The 16,522-nt window shown below is 40.7% G+C and overlaps 3 protein-coding genes across 3 annotated transcripts; 2 read left to right on the top strand and 1 right to left on the bottom strand.

The window, feature by feature from the left end:
* The first annotated feature begins 190 nt into the window (after positions 1-190).
* ccng1 (cyclin G1) lies at positions 191-4,363 on the top strand. Its single transcript, XM_029442005.1, has 6 exons — positions 191-405; positions 1,644-1,907; positions 2,019-2,272; positions 2,557-2,635; positions 2,866-2,976; positions 3,199-4,363. The coding sequence occupies exons 2-6, from the start codon at positions 1,644-1,646 to the stop codon at positions 3,388-3,390; spliced, it is 900 nt and encodes a 299-aa protein (XP_029297865.1). The 5' UTR covers positions 191-405; the 3' UTR covers positions 3,391-4,363.
* On the bottom strand, positions 3,985-6,979 carry nudcd2 (NudC domain containing 2). The gene is made up of 4 exons (XM_029442006.1): positions 6,574-6,979; positions 6,066-6,114; positions 5,828-5,979; positions 3,985-4,791 (listed from the first exon to the last, which is right to left on the bottom strand). Exons 1-4 carry the CDS (start codon positions 6,760-6,762, stop codon positions 4,708-4,710), a joined length of 474 nt encoding a protein of 157 aa, XP_029297866.1. The 5' UTR covers positions 6,763-6,979; the 3' UTR covers positions 3,985-4,707.
* gabra6a (gamma-aminobutyric acid type A receptor subunit alpha6a) lies at positions 5,929-16,480 on the top strand. The gene is made up of 10 exons (XM_029442004.1): positions 5,929-6,002; positions 7,814-7,920; positions 8,043-8,110; positions 9,225-9,445; positions 9,541-9,623; positions 10,005-10,148; positions 11,117-11,269; positions 11,371-11,618; positions 13,535-13,773; positions 15,533-16,480. The coding sequence occupies exons 3-10, from the start codon at positions 8,108-8,110 to the stop codon at positions 15,552-15,554; spliced, it is 1,113 nt and encodes a 370-aa protein (XP_029297864.1). The 5' UTR covers positions 5,929-6,002; positions 7,814-7,920; positions 8,043-8,107; the 3' UTR covers positions 15,555-16,480.
* The last annotated feature ends 42 nt before the right edge of the window (positions 16,481-16,522 follow it).

Below are 16,522 nucleotides of genomic sequence, written 5' to 3'. Positions count from 1 at the left end.
TGGTTGCCAAATTCGACCAGGCCCCGCCTCCTCGTCTGCGATTGGCCCCCATTCTGTACAGGGCGGGGCTTAATCGTAAATGGCTGGAAATATATCCAATTGAAATGTAGAACCAGGAATGTCATCCGTCGATGACCAATGGAAGCTTACCGTGTTTGGGCATGGGCTTGGTTTTATGCCTGCATTTATACCCAAACGGCCCTTTCCCCCATCGCCTTACAACAAGGGTAGGGGGTGTGCATAGGCAGAAATTAATCTAAGCTTAAAACTTTCTTTAGTGAAAGTTCATACATATACTTTTTTTTGTGTTTTAAATCTCTTTTCGCTCGCTTATTTTAAGCTTGTGAATGCTTTTCACCTTCCCTGATTTTTCATTATATTAAAGGCAACGTAACTTCATCCAAGGTAAGTTAACCAATCTTCCTTATATATATCATGATAACTGATCATATTTTAAACATAAAGTAAGATTGAGGATTTATAACCTTATATCACGTCATTATGTGGCTGCATATAGCTGAAAAGAGACAAAAACATTGAAAACTGATGTTAGCGTTAGCTGTTTTAGCATTAGCTAACGGTTGACGTTACGTCGTTAACGTTAGATTAGTTTGTCATTTGCCCTTTCACATTTTATGAAGCATACCGTTACATTGATTTAATGCCCGCAGTGCTGTGTGTTTACTTTTATCCACATTTTACGGTTTTAAACTACGTTATCTCACTTGGGTTTGTAAATGTCATCAGGCTCTGTTAGCCTTCCATTGGTGTGTATGGCAAAGGACATGTCCAGACATGATGCACGTCCTGCCCAGCCACACATGTCCTTTGACATAAAGCCTAATCATGTACCCAGATTATCATGTACCTAAAACATGGTGAATGTTATATTTCAAGAAACTTGCATCACCCTGAAATGTTTTTTTGTTTAATACTCACTACACTTAAAAATGGTTAGAAACTTTGTTTGAAATGTAGTAAGTTACAGGCACCCCTTGTCTAGCCAGTTGAGTCCAGTTCAATGCCAGCTGTTGGGGGAAGGCTTGTTACTCGATAACTTTGCAAATATGGAAACAATCCAATGTCTGTTAGCGCTACTCTTGAGCAATACATTTCCCTAATGCACATTTGTTCTTATTAGTAAACATTTATTTTACTTTGCTGAACTGTATTTAACCATTATTGCAGAACAGCTGTTCTAAATAATTTATATATAATATTTCGGATATGTTCTAAATTACATTGGGTAGTTGACATTTTCTTGGTTATCTCAATATTGTCTTTTTCTGCTTAGTTCACAGATGCAAATGTGTTCCTTATTTGAATATTGTAGCAGAGTGAAACGGTTAATGTCTACACCTGCTTGGTCATAGTATTGGCCACATTATAATTGTTTAACCCCTGTGACCACAGCCAATGTCTTCGACCATGGACATGTTTAATACACACTTATAGCTTTATAGATATGGACTTGTAGACTATTTTAAAATGTTCAGCTCTAATCTATATAGATGTAGCTGTATGTGTTTCAATATTTCTATAGTCATACACATATCTTGTAACATTATCAGTACTGAGATTAAAAAGTAAAAAATATTGCATTTTAGTCAGTAATGATCAGCTCCGTTTCCCTGTATGCACAGATGATTGACACAGTGACAGGACCCAGAGCACAGCCCTTTGCAGTCCAGCTAAAGGCCATGACTGATCTGGAGGGCCGATACCAACCAAAGCTGAGCGGCTTGCGACTCATCGAGAGCTCTCAAGACAACGGCCTCAGGATGACCACCAGACTGAGGGAGCTGGAAGTGAAAGACCTGCTTTCTCTGACCAGGTTCTTTGGTTTCAGCTCAGAAACCTTCTCACTGGCCATCAGCTTGTTGGATCGATTCCTCTCTGTAATGAAGGTTTGTAAATACATTAATGCCTGAAAAGTAGCCATCTAGAAATAATAATAATAATAATAATAATAATAATGGTGGTGGTTTTATAATTAAATTCCTTTCCCTGTCATTCAGATTCAACCAAAGCACCTGTCCTGCGTAGGCCTGTGCTGCTTCTACATCGCAGTGAAGTCCGCAGAAGAGGAGAAGAACGTGCCTCTAGCCAATGAGCTGATCCGCATCAGTCAGAATCGCTTTACAGTGTCTGACATGATAAGGATGGAGAAGATCATCATGGCAAAGCTCTACTGGAAGGTGAAGGCCCCCACAGCTCTCCGCTTTCTCCGCCTCTTTCACAGCCACATCCAGGAGCAGCTCGACGATGAGAGGTAAAGACAGACGGTCACATTAACCTGCAGGGCTGAACCATGACTCAACGAGATTATATTTACTCTACTAAAATCTGTCTTCTCATATTTGGCTTTAAAGAAAATACTAGCTAAAATGTTTTTAAAGCCAACAGGCACAGTCCCATGTGAAATCATGTAGAGTTTTAGACGTGTTATTAGAGATGTGTCGGAAAAGAAAATCTGTTAAGCAGATTGATGTCTAATCACTTCATATACTGTATATAAGTTGCAATCTTGACACTAAAAGCATTTTCTTTTCACAGCAAGAAGATACTGAGCCTTGAGAGACTGGAAGCTCAGCTGAAAGCCTGTCACTGCTCATTTGTCTTCTCCAAAATAAAGGTAGGCCACAATAACCGGTCTGCAAACATTTTTAAGGGTGGACTATTTCAAGTTGGAATTGTATTGTATTTTATTTCATGACGTCAAAGTGACATCCAGCAGTTCCACTTTAACCATTTTGATTTGTTTTAGTAGTAGTCCCGGTATAAAGTAGTCAATTAGTGATGCCAGTTATCTTAAACAAACATATTTACTATGTTTGCCGTTTTCTTTGTACTCCGTATCTGCAGCCATCTCTGCTCGCCATGGCTCTCCTGTGTTATGAGGCCCAGGAGCAACACGACCCAGAGTACGTTGACAAAATAACAGAGTCGCTTAAAAGTCTGCAGCAGCAGCTGAATGTAAGTACCAACTGTTACAACCTTAAATATGTGTTCTGCAATAAACTCAACAAGAAATACTTTTTTTGCTTTTTAGTAGTTTTGGTATAGCTTTGTTTGGTTAGAGCCCAAAAGTTGCCTAATGTGAGGATTTGTGGAAAGGGGCTACCATTACTATGGAAGAGACACTCGGGTGCACAATTAACAATTTCTTCTTTTCTGATCGTTCTATCTTTTGTTCAGCTCAGAGACGGGGACTTGGTTTGTGTGCGGGGGTTGGTTGGAAAATGCCTGGCTGAATATGCCACCACCAGGTGCTTGAAGCCTAACGGCCAGAGGCTTCGCTGGACTATTTCAGGAAGAACTGCACGTCAGCTGAAGCCCAGCTACTACAAGATCACTCATCTTCCCACCATACCCGAGTCGGCTTGTTAAATCTTGAGGTACGAACGGGTGACCTTACATGCAGGGAAAAATTACACCTGTCCCCAAATGATCTTTGTCCTCGGATCGGATGCAACTTTTGGGTGACGTTCTTGCAGTATGGTTGCCCACGTACAGCCACAATTATTTTCCATACAGATCTCCGTCGTTGATGATGGATTTCTTTATGGAAAAGCTAAAAATTAAACTTTTCCTCAATTTTGTTTGCCATCTTACATTGAACAAGCACACTGTATTTTATCTGCCTCAATGACGAGGAGTAATGCTTCGTCAGAAAGGTTCTGCCATCCTGCTAAGTTTTGCTTTCCTGGTTGAGTAGCTTGCACAAGTGTACAGTATGTTCTTGTTAAAATCCGTACCAGGTTGTTTGGTATTTCCTGGAACGGGTTGCTGGTTTTAAGCTAAGTATAGAACCACCTAGGTCCTCAGTCCACCATGTGGAAGAGGAGGGAGAAGGATTTTGTGAAGAGCAAAAATGGAACCAAGATATCGGGCCCAAAATCCTTAACTCCTACCCTAGGTTGCTAAACTGTCCTGATTGCACACTCCTACCCAAGGTGATTTTTTTGTTTTTATTTTGATACGGCGAGGGAGCTCTGGTTTTCTCCAGTGAAGTGAGGCTACTGACGATCCTGTCATGTATGGCTGACATACTCTTTGAGCTGAAATGTCTGTGGTTACAGATGAGTTGTTTTCACCAATTCTTAATTTGTGTACACAGAGTGAAGTACCATATTAATTGATTTCAGTTGTCAATTATGCAGAGAATACTAAAAAAAGGTTGTTGCAGTGGAAATGTGGATTGGAATTTGTATTGCATTTTCTTTGCCAGTTTCCCTGTCAAGTAGAAGTTTCTTTGAGTGACAAAATTAAAATGTGTTCTCAAATTCAAAATGGCTAATTGAATACACCATCTCGCTAACCTTAAAGTTGTACCTTTCAATAAAACGTTATTGAAAAGCTATTGCTTGTGCATTCTTTTTTTATTATTAAAACACCACACAGGTTTCATACATCCAAATAGAACATTTTCCATCAACTGTTGTTTGGCCTGCATGAGCCTGGCAACTCAAATCGGGCCTAAACAAGTCAAATGAAAGGGCTGCTGTGAAAAGTGTCTTTTGTCGAACAAAAAGGTCTTGTAGACCGCCCAGTATTTGAGTTCTGAAGGCAAATCTTGATTTCTCATCAAAGGAGATCAGATTAATCCACTGTTCATATATGCATGCCATGATGTCCTCAGTAGTGTTCATTAGGCAGAGGGGACATCTGCAGCATGTAACAGATTGTTTGGCATCATGACATCAGTCACTTCTGTAAACTGGAAAAGTCTGGACCGCCGCCAGCAAAATTCCCAGATATCTCTGCACCGCTGAAGTCAAATCCAGGATTCTGGCAAAGAGGAGTGAAATTAATTCATAAGCAGGAGCCCGGTTACCACCTATCGAGGCGAGCCTATATTTTCATTCATTTTACGAATCCACACTAAATGTAATTATCTGTGGAGGATGAATTCATCTGTTCATCTGTTTTTTTGTTTTTTTTCCCTCAACTGGGAATTGTTCAAGAGTGAATGGACAAAAACTAAATCTGCTTTCCTCGTCTCAAATCTTCCCAAACCACACGAGTTAAGTAAATTTTTGCAGCAAAGTGATGTTATGAAGTTCTTATTTGGTGCTATCACTTTATAATAAGGCACACATTAGTGACTTATAAGCTTTACATAATTGTTAATTTGCTTACTATTGCTTTATGAAACAGTTAAGCCATAACTAAGAATAACTTTAGGGTCGCCAATTTGTGTAAAACAACTCTGGTTAATCACTTTCTAGAAAAGGGCTGAACAATTATTCAAAATCACAATATGAACTAGTGCAATATGCAAATAGCATTAGGCACAATAAAAATGTGTCAACCATTTAGATTTCTTATGGTTCTGCAGAGATTTCTGGGCCTACAAATCATATTTGTCAAAAAGAAATTCTGTTTGGTACAGATCCTCGCAAAAAAACCACACCATGATCATTTATATATTTTTCAATGAGAATGCAAAAATGATCACTCCCTCAAATCATATTTGAGATAAATAGCTGAAGACAATCTGAATCAAAATCCATTTAATTAACACTTATTAGAAACTGAGAAATCCATCACAATTTGTAAATGGCTTTCTAACATTTATAACTACATTATTACCAAATAGAAACGAGCCAAAGCTATTTTTCACAACCTGGCAACAAAAGCTGATCAACAAAGCATTATTAAATCATTTATAAACCATAAGAGCCATCTACCGGGCTAACAAAGTTACACTAATGTGGCCATCTCTAGAAGTAGACGGGTGTGCATCTGATAACTTGCAAATTGATAACTTGCAAATTGGCAACATACACAATGACCCTTCAGGTGGCCCTTTAATTAAACTAACCTCCCGCTGGAACCTCTCCAGTGTGAGCTTCCTCTGCATCTGGTCCTGGACCCAGGCATTAGCACAGTACTCCCCCTCCAGCAGGGAGGCCCAGCAGTTCCCTGCCTCTCGGTTAGTTTTCATCAGAACGATCCGGATGAGACACTTGTCCTCTAAGCAGAAAAAGGAGGTAAACGTGAGTCACTTTTTTACATTAGTCAAAGTTAATAAGCATGTTACTTAGAGGCATGCAACCTACCTAGTGTCCATGTAGCCTCGTCAGACATGGTTGTGTCAAACAACTTTCCCTGACAGAATGTAAAAAGATTCAGATTAATAACACAACATATATAATGTTTTTGCATTGGTTTAGATAAAAAAAGACTGATCACCAGGGGGAAATGAACAAGCTGCCCAGCAGTATGTAAAGCACACTGAACAAAAAATATAAATGCAACACAAAAGGATTGTTTCTCTCAATTTTAGTCACATTTAATAGAAATCTGTTAGAGAGCATTTCTCCTTTTTTCTAAGACATATTAAGATGCTGATTAAACAGCACGATTATTATACAGGTGGACCCTGGGCTGGTGACAAAAGGCTACTCTAAAATGTGCAATTAACAACTTTATTTTACCAATTTTAGAGATCTCAAAAACTGAAAACGTACACAAAATCGATTCCGAAAATGCAAAGAGAATCGACTTGTTTACCCTTCCTCTCTTAGTAAAAACAAAAACAAAAAACTATGTTGATTGGGAGCTTACCTTGAAAATGTCCTCGCCTTTGACATGCAGCTCGATGTCTCTGGAACCCAGACGACACTTGACCTCTTTACTAGACGTCCCATGAGGCACATTGACTTCAATGAAAACCTCCTCCATGGTCTGGTACCAGGAGCCCCAGGGGGTCTTGCAGGGGACAACACCGCTCCTCTCCTCGAAGTGCACCGACATGCTGCGGCTTCACCCCGGCTAACGTCCGCTAACTAACTTACACTGTAGTTATGCTGATATTTTGCTACGCAGTTATTCTTCACCACTATTCACTTTACGTCTGCTTGACTGTTATACACATTTAGTTAAATTAGTTTCAGTATTTGGTTGTTATGTTATCTGTCGCCATGTTATTTACCCCTCACGCTCTCGAAACTTCTTCTTCTTCTTCTCTCAGTATGAATTTCAGTTCCGGTTTTTGAACAACATTGTAGCGCCACCTGCTGTCTGATAAAATGAATTACAGCAACAACAAAAAACTATTCTTAAAATAGAATCGGAGGGATGAACCCCTCTTTTTAATGGTTTTATTGAGCACACAGTGAAATGTGTTTTCTGCTTTTAACCCATCCTAGGAGTCCACTACTAGGAGCAGTGGGCAGCTAATGTACAGCGCCCAGGGAGCAATGGGAGTGAGGGGGGGAAGGGGATGTCTAGTGCCTTGCTCAAGGGCACCACGGCAGAGCAGGAGGTGAACTGGGACCTCTCCAAGTAGCAGTCACACTCACACTCACAGTCCAAGCCTCTACTGACTGAGCCACTGCCGGACTAAAATATACATGTCGGTGCTTTATTGTCATTATTGTACTCGAAATTGATGAGTTTCATCTATTGATATTTTTTGTTTTGTTTTAATTATTTTACTTTTAAAGGAAATGAATAGAACTCACTGTTTGTCTAAAAATGGACTGGGTTTACTAATCTGTTAATTAGATTACCGGTCTTGACTTAGAGCCTCCAGTGTCCTTATGTATGCCTACCAGTCACTTTAACAACACCATTGAGGACTCTTGCTGGTTTTTCTTACTGCCTTTACATGCCATTTTATTAATTATGAGTTGCTCTGAAAGTTGACTGCAAATTTGGTGATAAATGCTGCCCAGGATGGCCATCCTGACATTATCTTTAGTTACTTTTATCTGCTTGATAAGGTAAGTCTTCCCTCACTGCTTGATAAAGGATCGGAGTACAATGAGCCTGCGAGTTTTACCTTTTTCCCCCCCCTCTGCAGTCTTGGTAGTGTATGTGGAAAGGAGAAGATATTCTCGGACAACATCACTCTTATTTTGGATCGACTTTTGGATGGTTATGACAACAGACTGCGACCTGGATCTGGGGGTAATTGAGACTTTAAATCCTTGTTTTTAAAGACTTGTGATGAATGAAGTAGATTGTTTTAGACTATTTTTACGCATCTAGTATTATTGTGTGCATTCTACAGTTGTTAATTACTGTTGCAGGTGGTATTACGGAGGTGAAAACAGACATCTTTGTCACCAGCTTTGGACCAGTTTCAGATGTTGACATGGTAGGATACTGTGAGGAAGCACCAACTCCCTCCCTTACTATTTGCTAAGCCTGTTTGTTATGAAAGGTAGACCGTATTTCACAAAGTTTTCTTTATTTAATATATGGTTGCAATATCCAATAAAAAAGGCAAACAAACATACTTTGCATTTGAATTAAGTTTATTTCTTAAAACTGACATGCTGTCATGAAAGCCATAACCATAACCTGAGTTTGAGTCCTTTGTGGAAGCCATCTTGCAGGTGTTTATAGAGGGTGCGTGCCTTAACTGGAGTCACTATGTGTGGTGTATGAGTAGGCGGGTTGGATAAATGATGTGTGATGTAATGGCAGATAATTAGGATAAATACTGAATGATGTACAAATCATTTGTTTATTTTGAAGGTACAGCATTTATGTTAACGTATTAAAGATTGAATTGAGGCCTTTTTGGTATAATTAAGTTAAGAAAAACAATATATATTCGTTGTTAACCTAGTTGACGCTTCATTCTAGAATACTGACCTGATTGGCCAGTTTCATCTGGGAAGGCGGGCTCTTATGCAACAGTATAAGAGCAGCACCAGTACTGTTGTGAGCAGTCTGAAGAATGTTTTGATTCATGTTTTTTTTTAAGGCTGAAATTAAAACTCATTTTTAACACGCCTCTATTTTAAGCATACCTCCCTGCCAGCATGATGTTTTGTCTTCCTCAAGTTTCCCCATGCTACCCTGCACTACATCTTATGACAGATACTACTGCTTGAAGGAGATGTATATGTGCTGACTGTGGGAGATAACAGCGCTTCAGCGAACACTGAATTCCTGCCTTATGGGCAATCTGCCATGAGACCATCTAATGAGCTTTAATCTGTTTGACCAGCCCTATAACTCCATTATTGATGGCCTCTAAATCAATATGACAACATGTCAGACAGAGGGAATGGCTGAATGGATTGATTAATGATTATCTGGGATGAGTGGCATCCATCATTCCCTCGTCATCTCTCCACACCTTCCACTGCAAGTTGGCTCTCCATTATTATGCCTACTGATGAATGACAGCGGAACATATTTAAGATTTGGGCTAGAATGGTTTGTTTTACATCCACTAATGTGTTATGTCCATGCTACAGGACTACACCATGGACATGTTCTTCCGTCAGATGTGGGTTGACGAGCGGCTAAAATTCGAGGGTCCCACGGAAATCCTGAGGCTGAACAATCGCATGGTGGACAAGATCTGGACGCCAGACACTTTTTTCCGAAACTCCAAGAAGGCCATTTCCCATAACACGACCACACCTAACAAACTCTTCCGCATCATGCAAAACGGGACTGTCCTCTACACCATGAGGTGATCTTACATTTACACTTATTGTTTTTGTTGATGAGATCTTTTGTGGACATGAGATGTATAGATAACTTGTGTCTGCGTTCTCTTGCTGTTAGACTGACAATCGCTGCAGAGTGTCCAATGAGTCTGATGGACTTCCCCATGGACGGCCACGCATGTCCTCTCAGGTTTGGAAGCTGTAAGTGTCGAGCTGCAACGATAGGTCGTTCAACAGAAAGAGAATCGCCAACCAATAACTATTCATTGCTAAGCAGTGTTTAACTGTTTGAGTAATCTTTCATGCAAAAATGGCAGAAAATGCTTCTTTCAGCCTCTCAAATATGGAGATATCCAGCTGTTCTCTGTTTTATATCATATTATCATATCATATCTTTGGGTTTTGGACAGACAAAACACTTGGAATTTGAGAAACTTGGATGGGCATCTTTTACTATTTTTTAATCTAGAAAGTAATCAGCAGATTAATCAATAATGACAATAATAATTGTTAGTTGCAACCCAATGTTGAGATATGTTTAATCTTTTTAAAAGTTTTTCCCAATTGCCTTTGCATTTTTAGATGCCTACACGAGCAGTGAAATCCTTTTCACTTGGAGGAAAGGACCAGTAGCTTCTGTCGATTGTCCCGCGGAGTCTATGAGCCTTCTGCAGTATGACCTTGTGGGGCAGACTTTGTCCAGTGAGATATTCAAAGCAAACACAGGTAACGCTCACTGTCTGCTATCACATTGCTCTTCTTATAAGCGACACTATTAAAGGTGTAACTGCACTTAGAAGTTTAATTTATTAATGTGAAAAAGATTCTCATGAGATGATGAATCTGAGATTAGAAAGAGGTCAGATGAGTTTCTTTAAACTCTGCGTGAGTGTCCATTACTCCCCAACAGTAGAGCGTAGAGCCGATATAAAAGCAAAGACTTCCTTGAGCAGCCATCTAGTGTAAGATGCTTAAGTGGTCAGGCCTAATGCGTACGATGTGCCTTAAAAAGAACTATGGGGTTTAAAGCCAGTGAATGCACTGAGGAAAGTGTGTGTGTGTGTGTGTGTGTGTGTGTGTGTGTGTGTGTGTGTGTGTGTGTGTGTGTGTGTGTGTGTGTGTGTGTGTGTGTGTGTGTGTGTGTGTGTGTGTGTGTGTGTGTGTGAGAGAGAGAGTGAGAGAGCTTTCTCTTTTCACCAGAAGAAGAAGTGCTCCCCTGCTGTGAAACCAGGGAATAGAGGAAAAGGTTGAGGCAGGCTCCAAAACGTAGAAAGTAAAACCCATTAAGAAAACAGAGAGAGAGGGAACCTCTGTATGTGTGCATGATGCAGCGTGTTTTTGGTCTGTGAATGTCAGCATGCATGTGTTTAGACAGAGCGGGGCAGTGTGTTACGCATAGTGACACTGCATGCTCTCCTCCTGCCCCCCTCCTCACTCACTCCTTCCTCTTCACTTTATCCCATTTCCAAATGTCTGCTGTGCTTCCTCCTCCTTTTTTTCTTCCTTCCTTCTTTGTTTCTCTCACATGCAGTTACAGTTAGCGGGCTTTTCCAGTCCTAACAGCAGCCAATATATCTATATGTTTCTCTCAGCAGCTATTCTATTTCAAGGGCAGGCAAGGGCAAACGTTCTGTGGTGCTACCTTGCTCTGTCCCTCGGGGTTGCTCTCTTCACACGTGCTGTTTACCTTGCAGGTCACTACGCTGTGCAGGTGGTCTATTTCTTCCTCCAGAGGAAGCTGGGCTACTACCTCATACAGACATACATCCCTCTTATAATGGTTGTTGTGCTGTCACAAGTCTCTTTTTGGATCAACAAGGAGTCTGTTCCTGCGCGCACAGTTGCCGGTACGCCTCTCTTCCCACCAATTATTAATGTCTACTAATCTTGTTTGATATTGTCATACTTCTCCTCTATGTGTGTTTCATAAATGCTTGTCTTCTTCCAGGCATCACCACAGTGCTGACTATGACCACCTTGAGCATCAGCGCCCGCCAGTCGCTTCCCAAAGTAGCCTATGCCACCGCCATGGATTGGTTCATCGCTGTATGTTTTGCCTTTGTGGCGTCGGCTCTCATCGAGTTTGCAGCAGTAAACTACTTGGCCACGCTCCAGGCCAACCGCCTGAAGAAGCGGAAAGCTAGACAATACAAGCTTGAGGTGTTGACCACCGGCGATGAAGACAACTCAGTTTCGGTGAGAAGCGGCCTTTATGTCACTGTCATCATTAAAACATGGTGATCGGTGATTGAGACCAATGTTCTCAGAACCAGAATAGCAAATAAAAGAGTTATTTTGTTAAGGTTGCACATACAAAATAATACATTTTTATTTCAATTCATCTAATATTCCTAAAACAATGTCAAAAATAATAATGGTTTATTAAGATTTTAAATCCACTGAAAACACGGTTTCAAATCTTTAGTGTGTCTTTATTAAATATTTGTAACTAAATTAGCAGCAATTAGAGCGAAAGATTGGATTTCAACAGTCAAAAACACAGCAAATTTCCTTAAGTGGAATGTGTGTGTATGTCGTTTGATCACATTTGACTGACCTTACTGGCAACATAACAAAGAAACTGTCATAACATTTAGATTCAAATGCAGCAAAACTCTGATTGGAGTGCGGAAATATGTAACGTCATGTTTCCCCTAAAAGAGCCCCGCCCACTTCAAACCATTGAGAATAGCACAAACTAAAAAATTCTAAAGTCTCTCATGTAAAATGACCCAAAATGTTGTTATTTTTGAAGAATATTCAGGACACCATCACTCATAGGAAGACACTGATCAGGGAAAAGGTTTTCAGGCACATTAAGATTAAGAATGTAACAATTTGCCCTATTTTTCAGGTAAAACTGGGATATTTTAGTAAAACAAAGATATACAAACACGAGATACTGAATATATTTTAAAGGTTAAATAAATGGTTTTGAAGAAATGTCTGTACGATAAATATGAAGATACCACCGACCACCAGCCGGTTAGCTTACCTAAGGTCAGTTTAGCTAGCTGTTTGCCTCTGTTTTCAGTCTCAATGCTAAGCTAAGCTAACAGGCTGCTGGCTCTAGCAACATTTAACGTACAGACAGGAGAGAGGTATCAAGCTTATCGCTTAATGTTAAGCAAGAAAGCGAATAAGTGTATTTTCCAAAGTTCTACTTTCCTCTCTTATCTCTTCAATACACACGTTTTTCTATTAGAACCTGATTGTTTGCAGTCATAGGAAGTTCGAAAAGAAACAATGATCTTCTACCATAAGCAATTATTATAGGATAGCAGGTTTTGTTCCTAATATGAAAGAAAGCAGCTCAGCCACATCAGCTTATGCTATCACTTGAAGAAGGGCTGTGATTCATATCACGTGGCTTCTCAAATGCATTTACATAGCTAATAATGGTGAGTGGAGGTACAGAGTCTCCTTGTTGTTGCAGAGCGCTTGATGCAGCGATGTTGATAATGAACAGGAAGCCAGCAGCTCCACACTCAGATGTTGAGAAAAAGAAATAATGCCACAGATAGGAGGACTTTTTCTATGCATTTCCAAGTAGTCACCCTTCCTCTTCCATTCTCCTCATTCGGGGCACACCACGCATTAAATAGTAATACGTGCTGTTGTAGTGCTCTCATCTCTGGCTATATGCTTTATGCTAATACAGTAAGCCACCACAGCGTCCTCCTGGGATCTGTTTCACGTGTAGGGCTCATGGTTAGATGCTTTAAAAATAGCCTCAGTGTGAGAACAGAGAATAACTCCAGCACTCCTCCCTGCATAATCTCCTAACCATCCTATGGGCATCCAACTAACTACCTGCTGCTTTCTATAGGGATGTTGACATGCCATTGAGAGAAAGCTCCCGTGAGAACCAACATTACTTCCAGCCATATATACATGATTCCAGCATGTTAAAATCACCACGTTCTTCACGGCTAGAAATTTCCAATTAATTTTTTTGTATTGTTTTACACTACCCTTTAAAACAAATTACCCTAAACCTTACACATTCCACTACCCTTTTCCTCTCACTGAGCAGAAAACCCACAAAAACCCACACTTGCATCTCATCTCTTCCTGCTTTTACTCCAAATCACCGCCTTCCCTCCTGACAGTCTGACTATCAGGAAGGCCTGAAGAAGAGAAACCATTCGGTGTGTCGCAGCGAGCCTGGAGATGCTCCACCAGTGCCGATTTTCCTCCAGCAGGGCTCAGCTTTTCCTCCAAACCCGCAACTGGCCGGCACAAGCCCCATCGACAAGTACTCCCGCATCCTCTTCCCACTGGCCTTCGGCCTCTTCAACCTTGTGTACTGGTACAACTACCTGGCCAAGGACACCATGGAGAGGGCCAGGTACTCTCATCACATTTAATTATCTTGTGACATTTACATCTGTCTTGGCACCGCTAAAAGTGTCTGATGATATTCTATATTTTTCTTCTCATCAACGAATCCATGAGTCAATGAGTTGATTGTACTAACAAGTATTGTCTGTGGAGTCCATCACACATAGCGTACTATTAATCAGCACCTGAAAATATAGTCCCTAACAAATGCATAATTTACTCCTGTTGGAGTAACATGACATGCTCAACTTTATCCTTTAACTGTTCTTCCTCTATAGGTAATGGAGATTGCAAGATGTTAGCTCCGACCGTTTTGACTTGTGACCCACTCACGCAAAGCGATATCTACAGGTTTAATGTGCTAACCAGTTATTAAAGTACGACAGTGTATTAGGGCCATTCTAGGTAAAACATACCGGTATATCATTTTCTCTTAGGTTAAAGTACAAAGTCATTCATTTGCAAGAAATCTGAAATTTTCTTGAATAAAAGTCACAAATTTAATGATAAAGAAACCCCAAAGACTTCTGTGAGCAGCCATCTAGTGTAAGATGCTTAAGTGGTCACCTCCACCATTTGGAACCACTGACATGACAACATAGTGTTTTTAACCATGAATACAACTCAAAAGAAAGCATCCCCTTTGGAGTTTAACCTTTAACCTTTTGAGACTTGTGTGACGAGGTCAAGAAAGCATATATATATATATATATATATATATATATATATATACCTGAGACTTGGAGGGTATCCAGCATTCTTGTACAAATGAGGTAAAAAGGGAAAAAAAACTCAGACAATGGACGAAGAATATTTATGCATACTTACTTTGTATCTCAAAGAGCTACAACCCTGTCTCACTCTGCTCTAATTATGATAGCTTCAGTGGAACAATAACTACCCACAGTTTTTGTCAAAGACTTTTATCTAGGCAGTAAAGACATCAATAATTTCTAATGCTGAAACAGCCCCGGGAGTTGTAGAGGAAAGAAAAAAAGAGGGGAATGATGTTAGGTGGCGTTGTTGCTGCATCGACGCCAGCACTGAGGCTTTTATCATCATAGATTTACAATACAAAAAGGGCTGGGCGCTCAGTTAATTTGAGAAGAAAAATATGCATCGAGCTACCTCCTCTTTTATATAAGGTTTACCTGAGGGCTGGCAAAAACCCCAGCCGTTTTAATGACAACACTGTTTGTCCACGGGGAGTGCAGGCGAAAGAAACCAGAGCTTACTTTGTACATTAAGTACATGAAAAAGCGACTATTCACTTTCCCGCTTATAAGTGAGCCACTTATAGAACACAAAGCTCCATGTCCAAGAAAGAAAGAGAGATACAGTGCAAAAGACAGAGGGAGAGGGAGAGAGAAAGAGAGAGAGAGGGAGAGGGAGAGAGAGAGAGAGAGAGAGAGAGAGAGAGAGAGAGATGTGTTATGCAACACTGGGGAGTGCAAATCTGCTCATCATGCTTCTCATGTTCCTGTCAGAGAATTTTTATGGTTGTTTTGTTTATAACATTCTGCAGAATAATGAGAGAGACAAGATGGAGAGCATGAGAACAGCTGCATCACATCTATTCCCTTTACATATTTTCACCACGTCCCTTGCCTCGGTACTTTTTGAAGAAGGCACTGAGAGGACAGGGAGCACAGTAACACTTTGGGCTGTGCAGTACACTGCAGATGCAGAGTCTCTGAATGTGGGATGAGAAAGCTTTCTATATGCCCCTCTCACATTTTGTGCTTTGCTGTATTATGGTCTTGCAGGGACGCAGATCTTGAAAACTAAGAGGACCTGGAAAAGGGCATGTGCACCCGGAGAGACCTTCAGCATCCAGCCAGCCTCACCTCACCCTCCTCTCTCTCTCTGTGTGAACAAGCTCTCAGCAGTCACTCTGCTCTCATCTGACAGAGGAAATGAATCAGAAACTCATTTATTCTCCTGCCGCACATCTATTCATTTCACAGGCTGTGACCACTGCCCACTTGTGTTCTGATCAGTAGCTGAAGAGCTGCCCTTCACGGGCCTCAATCACTTTAAAGCCTGCCACACGTACACACAACAACTTCTCGGGCCCCCGGATCGAGACAGACGGCACACACGTACAGCACGCATGACACTCAGACACGCACACAGACCAAGAAACACATCAAAAAGAAATGCATGATATAATCTATGATGGCTGTAACTGGTGGTGATGCAACAGTGAACCAATGCTTTCAGAAGCCTGCCCTCTACAGAAGCACAGCTCCCACTACAACAAGATCAAAGGCAATTTAGAGGAGGCTCGCATCCCTCCCCGCGGCTTTAAAAATGTACTCAAACCTGAGAAAATGAATTGTGGGATTGTGTTTTCCATCCCACCTTTCTGCTCTGGCGCTCTGGTGCTCCCTCTTCATTTTCAGATCTGCTGCAGGTCCTCTGAAAACATTGCAGGGAAGAGTAGGATATAATACCCATGGGTGTTGATGACATTAATTTTTGTACAGACGCGGCATGATTGTTGGGTAAAAATGTTTGCATATAGAGACTGTCTTCCTGCAATGGATGGATTGTTATTCTCTTTTTAACCTCTAAACATGTCCAGTAACATAAAAGCTGAAGGAATAAACTTGATCTTAAGTTGACATTTTGACCACCTTAACCCTTCAATGCATCATATTGTTTGACCTTGTCAGGATGTAAACTCATCTGCCGTGTAATAAACATGAAAATAAAACAAGCCTGAAATTAACACCGCTGTTGTTCATTTCACT

The sequence above is a fragment of the Cottoperca gobio genome, chromosome 10, assembly GCF_900634415.1.
Source record: "Cottoperca gobio chromosome 10, fCotGob3.1, whole genome shotgun sequence".
Taxonomy (NCBI): domain Eukaryota; kingdom Metazoa; phylum Chordata; class Actinopteri; order Perciformes; family Bovichtidae; genus Cottoperca; species Cottoperca gobio.
Note: the sequence above shows the minus strand (reverse complement) of the source record. Positions and strands in the feature narration are given on the sequence as shown.

Bases quoted from the DNA above. Each gene is read 5' to 3' on its own strand.
- nudcd2 (XM_029442006.1), bottom strand. From the start codon at position 6,762: ATGTCGGTGCACTTCGAGGAGAGGAGCGGTGTTGTCCCCTGCAAGACC. The intron at 6,115-6,573 runs GTAAGCTCCCAA...ACATTCTGTCAG, and splicing joins AAGGCGAGGACATTTTCAAG to GGAAAGTTGTTTGACACAAC. The intron at 4,792-5,827 runs GTTAGTTTAATT...CCTCTTTGCCAG, and splicing joins TGGAGAGGTTCCAGCGGGAG to AATCCTGGATTTGACTTCAG.
- ccng1 (XM_029442005.1), top strand. From the start codon at position 1,644: ATGATTGACACAGTGACAGGACCCAGAGCACAGCCCTTTGCAGTCCAG. The intron at 2,636-2,865 runs GTAGGCCACAAT...CCGTATCTGCAG, and splicing joins TTGTCTTCTCCAAAATAAAG to CCATCTCTGCTCGCCATGGC. The intron at 2,977-3,198 runs GTAAGTACCAAC...TCTTTTGTTCAG, and splicing joins GTCTGCAGCAGCAGCTGAAT to CTCAGAGACGGGGACTTGGT.
- gabra6a (XM_029442004.1), top strand. The intron at 9,446-9,540 runs GTGATCTTACAT...TCTTGCTGTTAG, and splicing joins ACTGTCCTCTACACCATGAG to ACTGACAATCGCTGCAGAGT. The intron at 9,624-10,004 runs GTAAGTGTCGAG...TTGCATTTTTAG, and splicing joins TCCTCTCAGGTTTGGAAGCT to ATGCCTACACGAGCAGTGAA.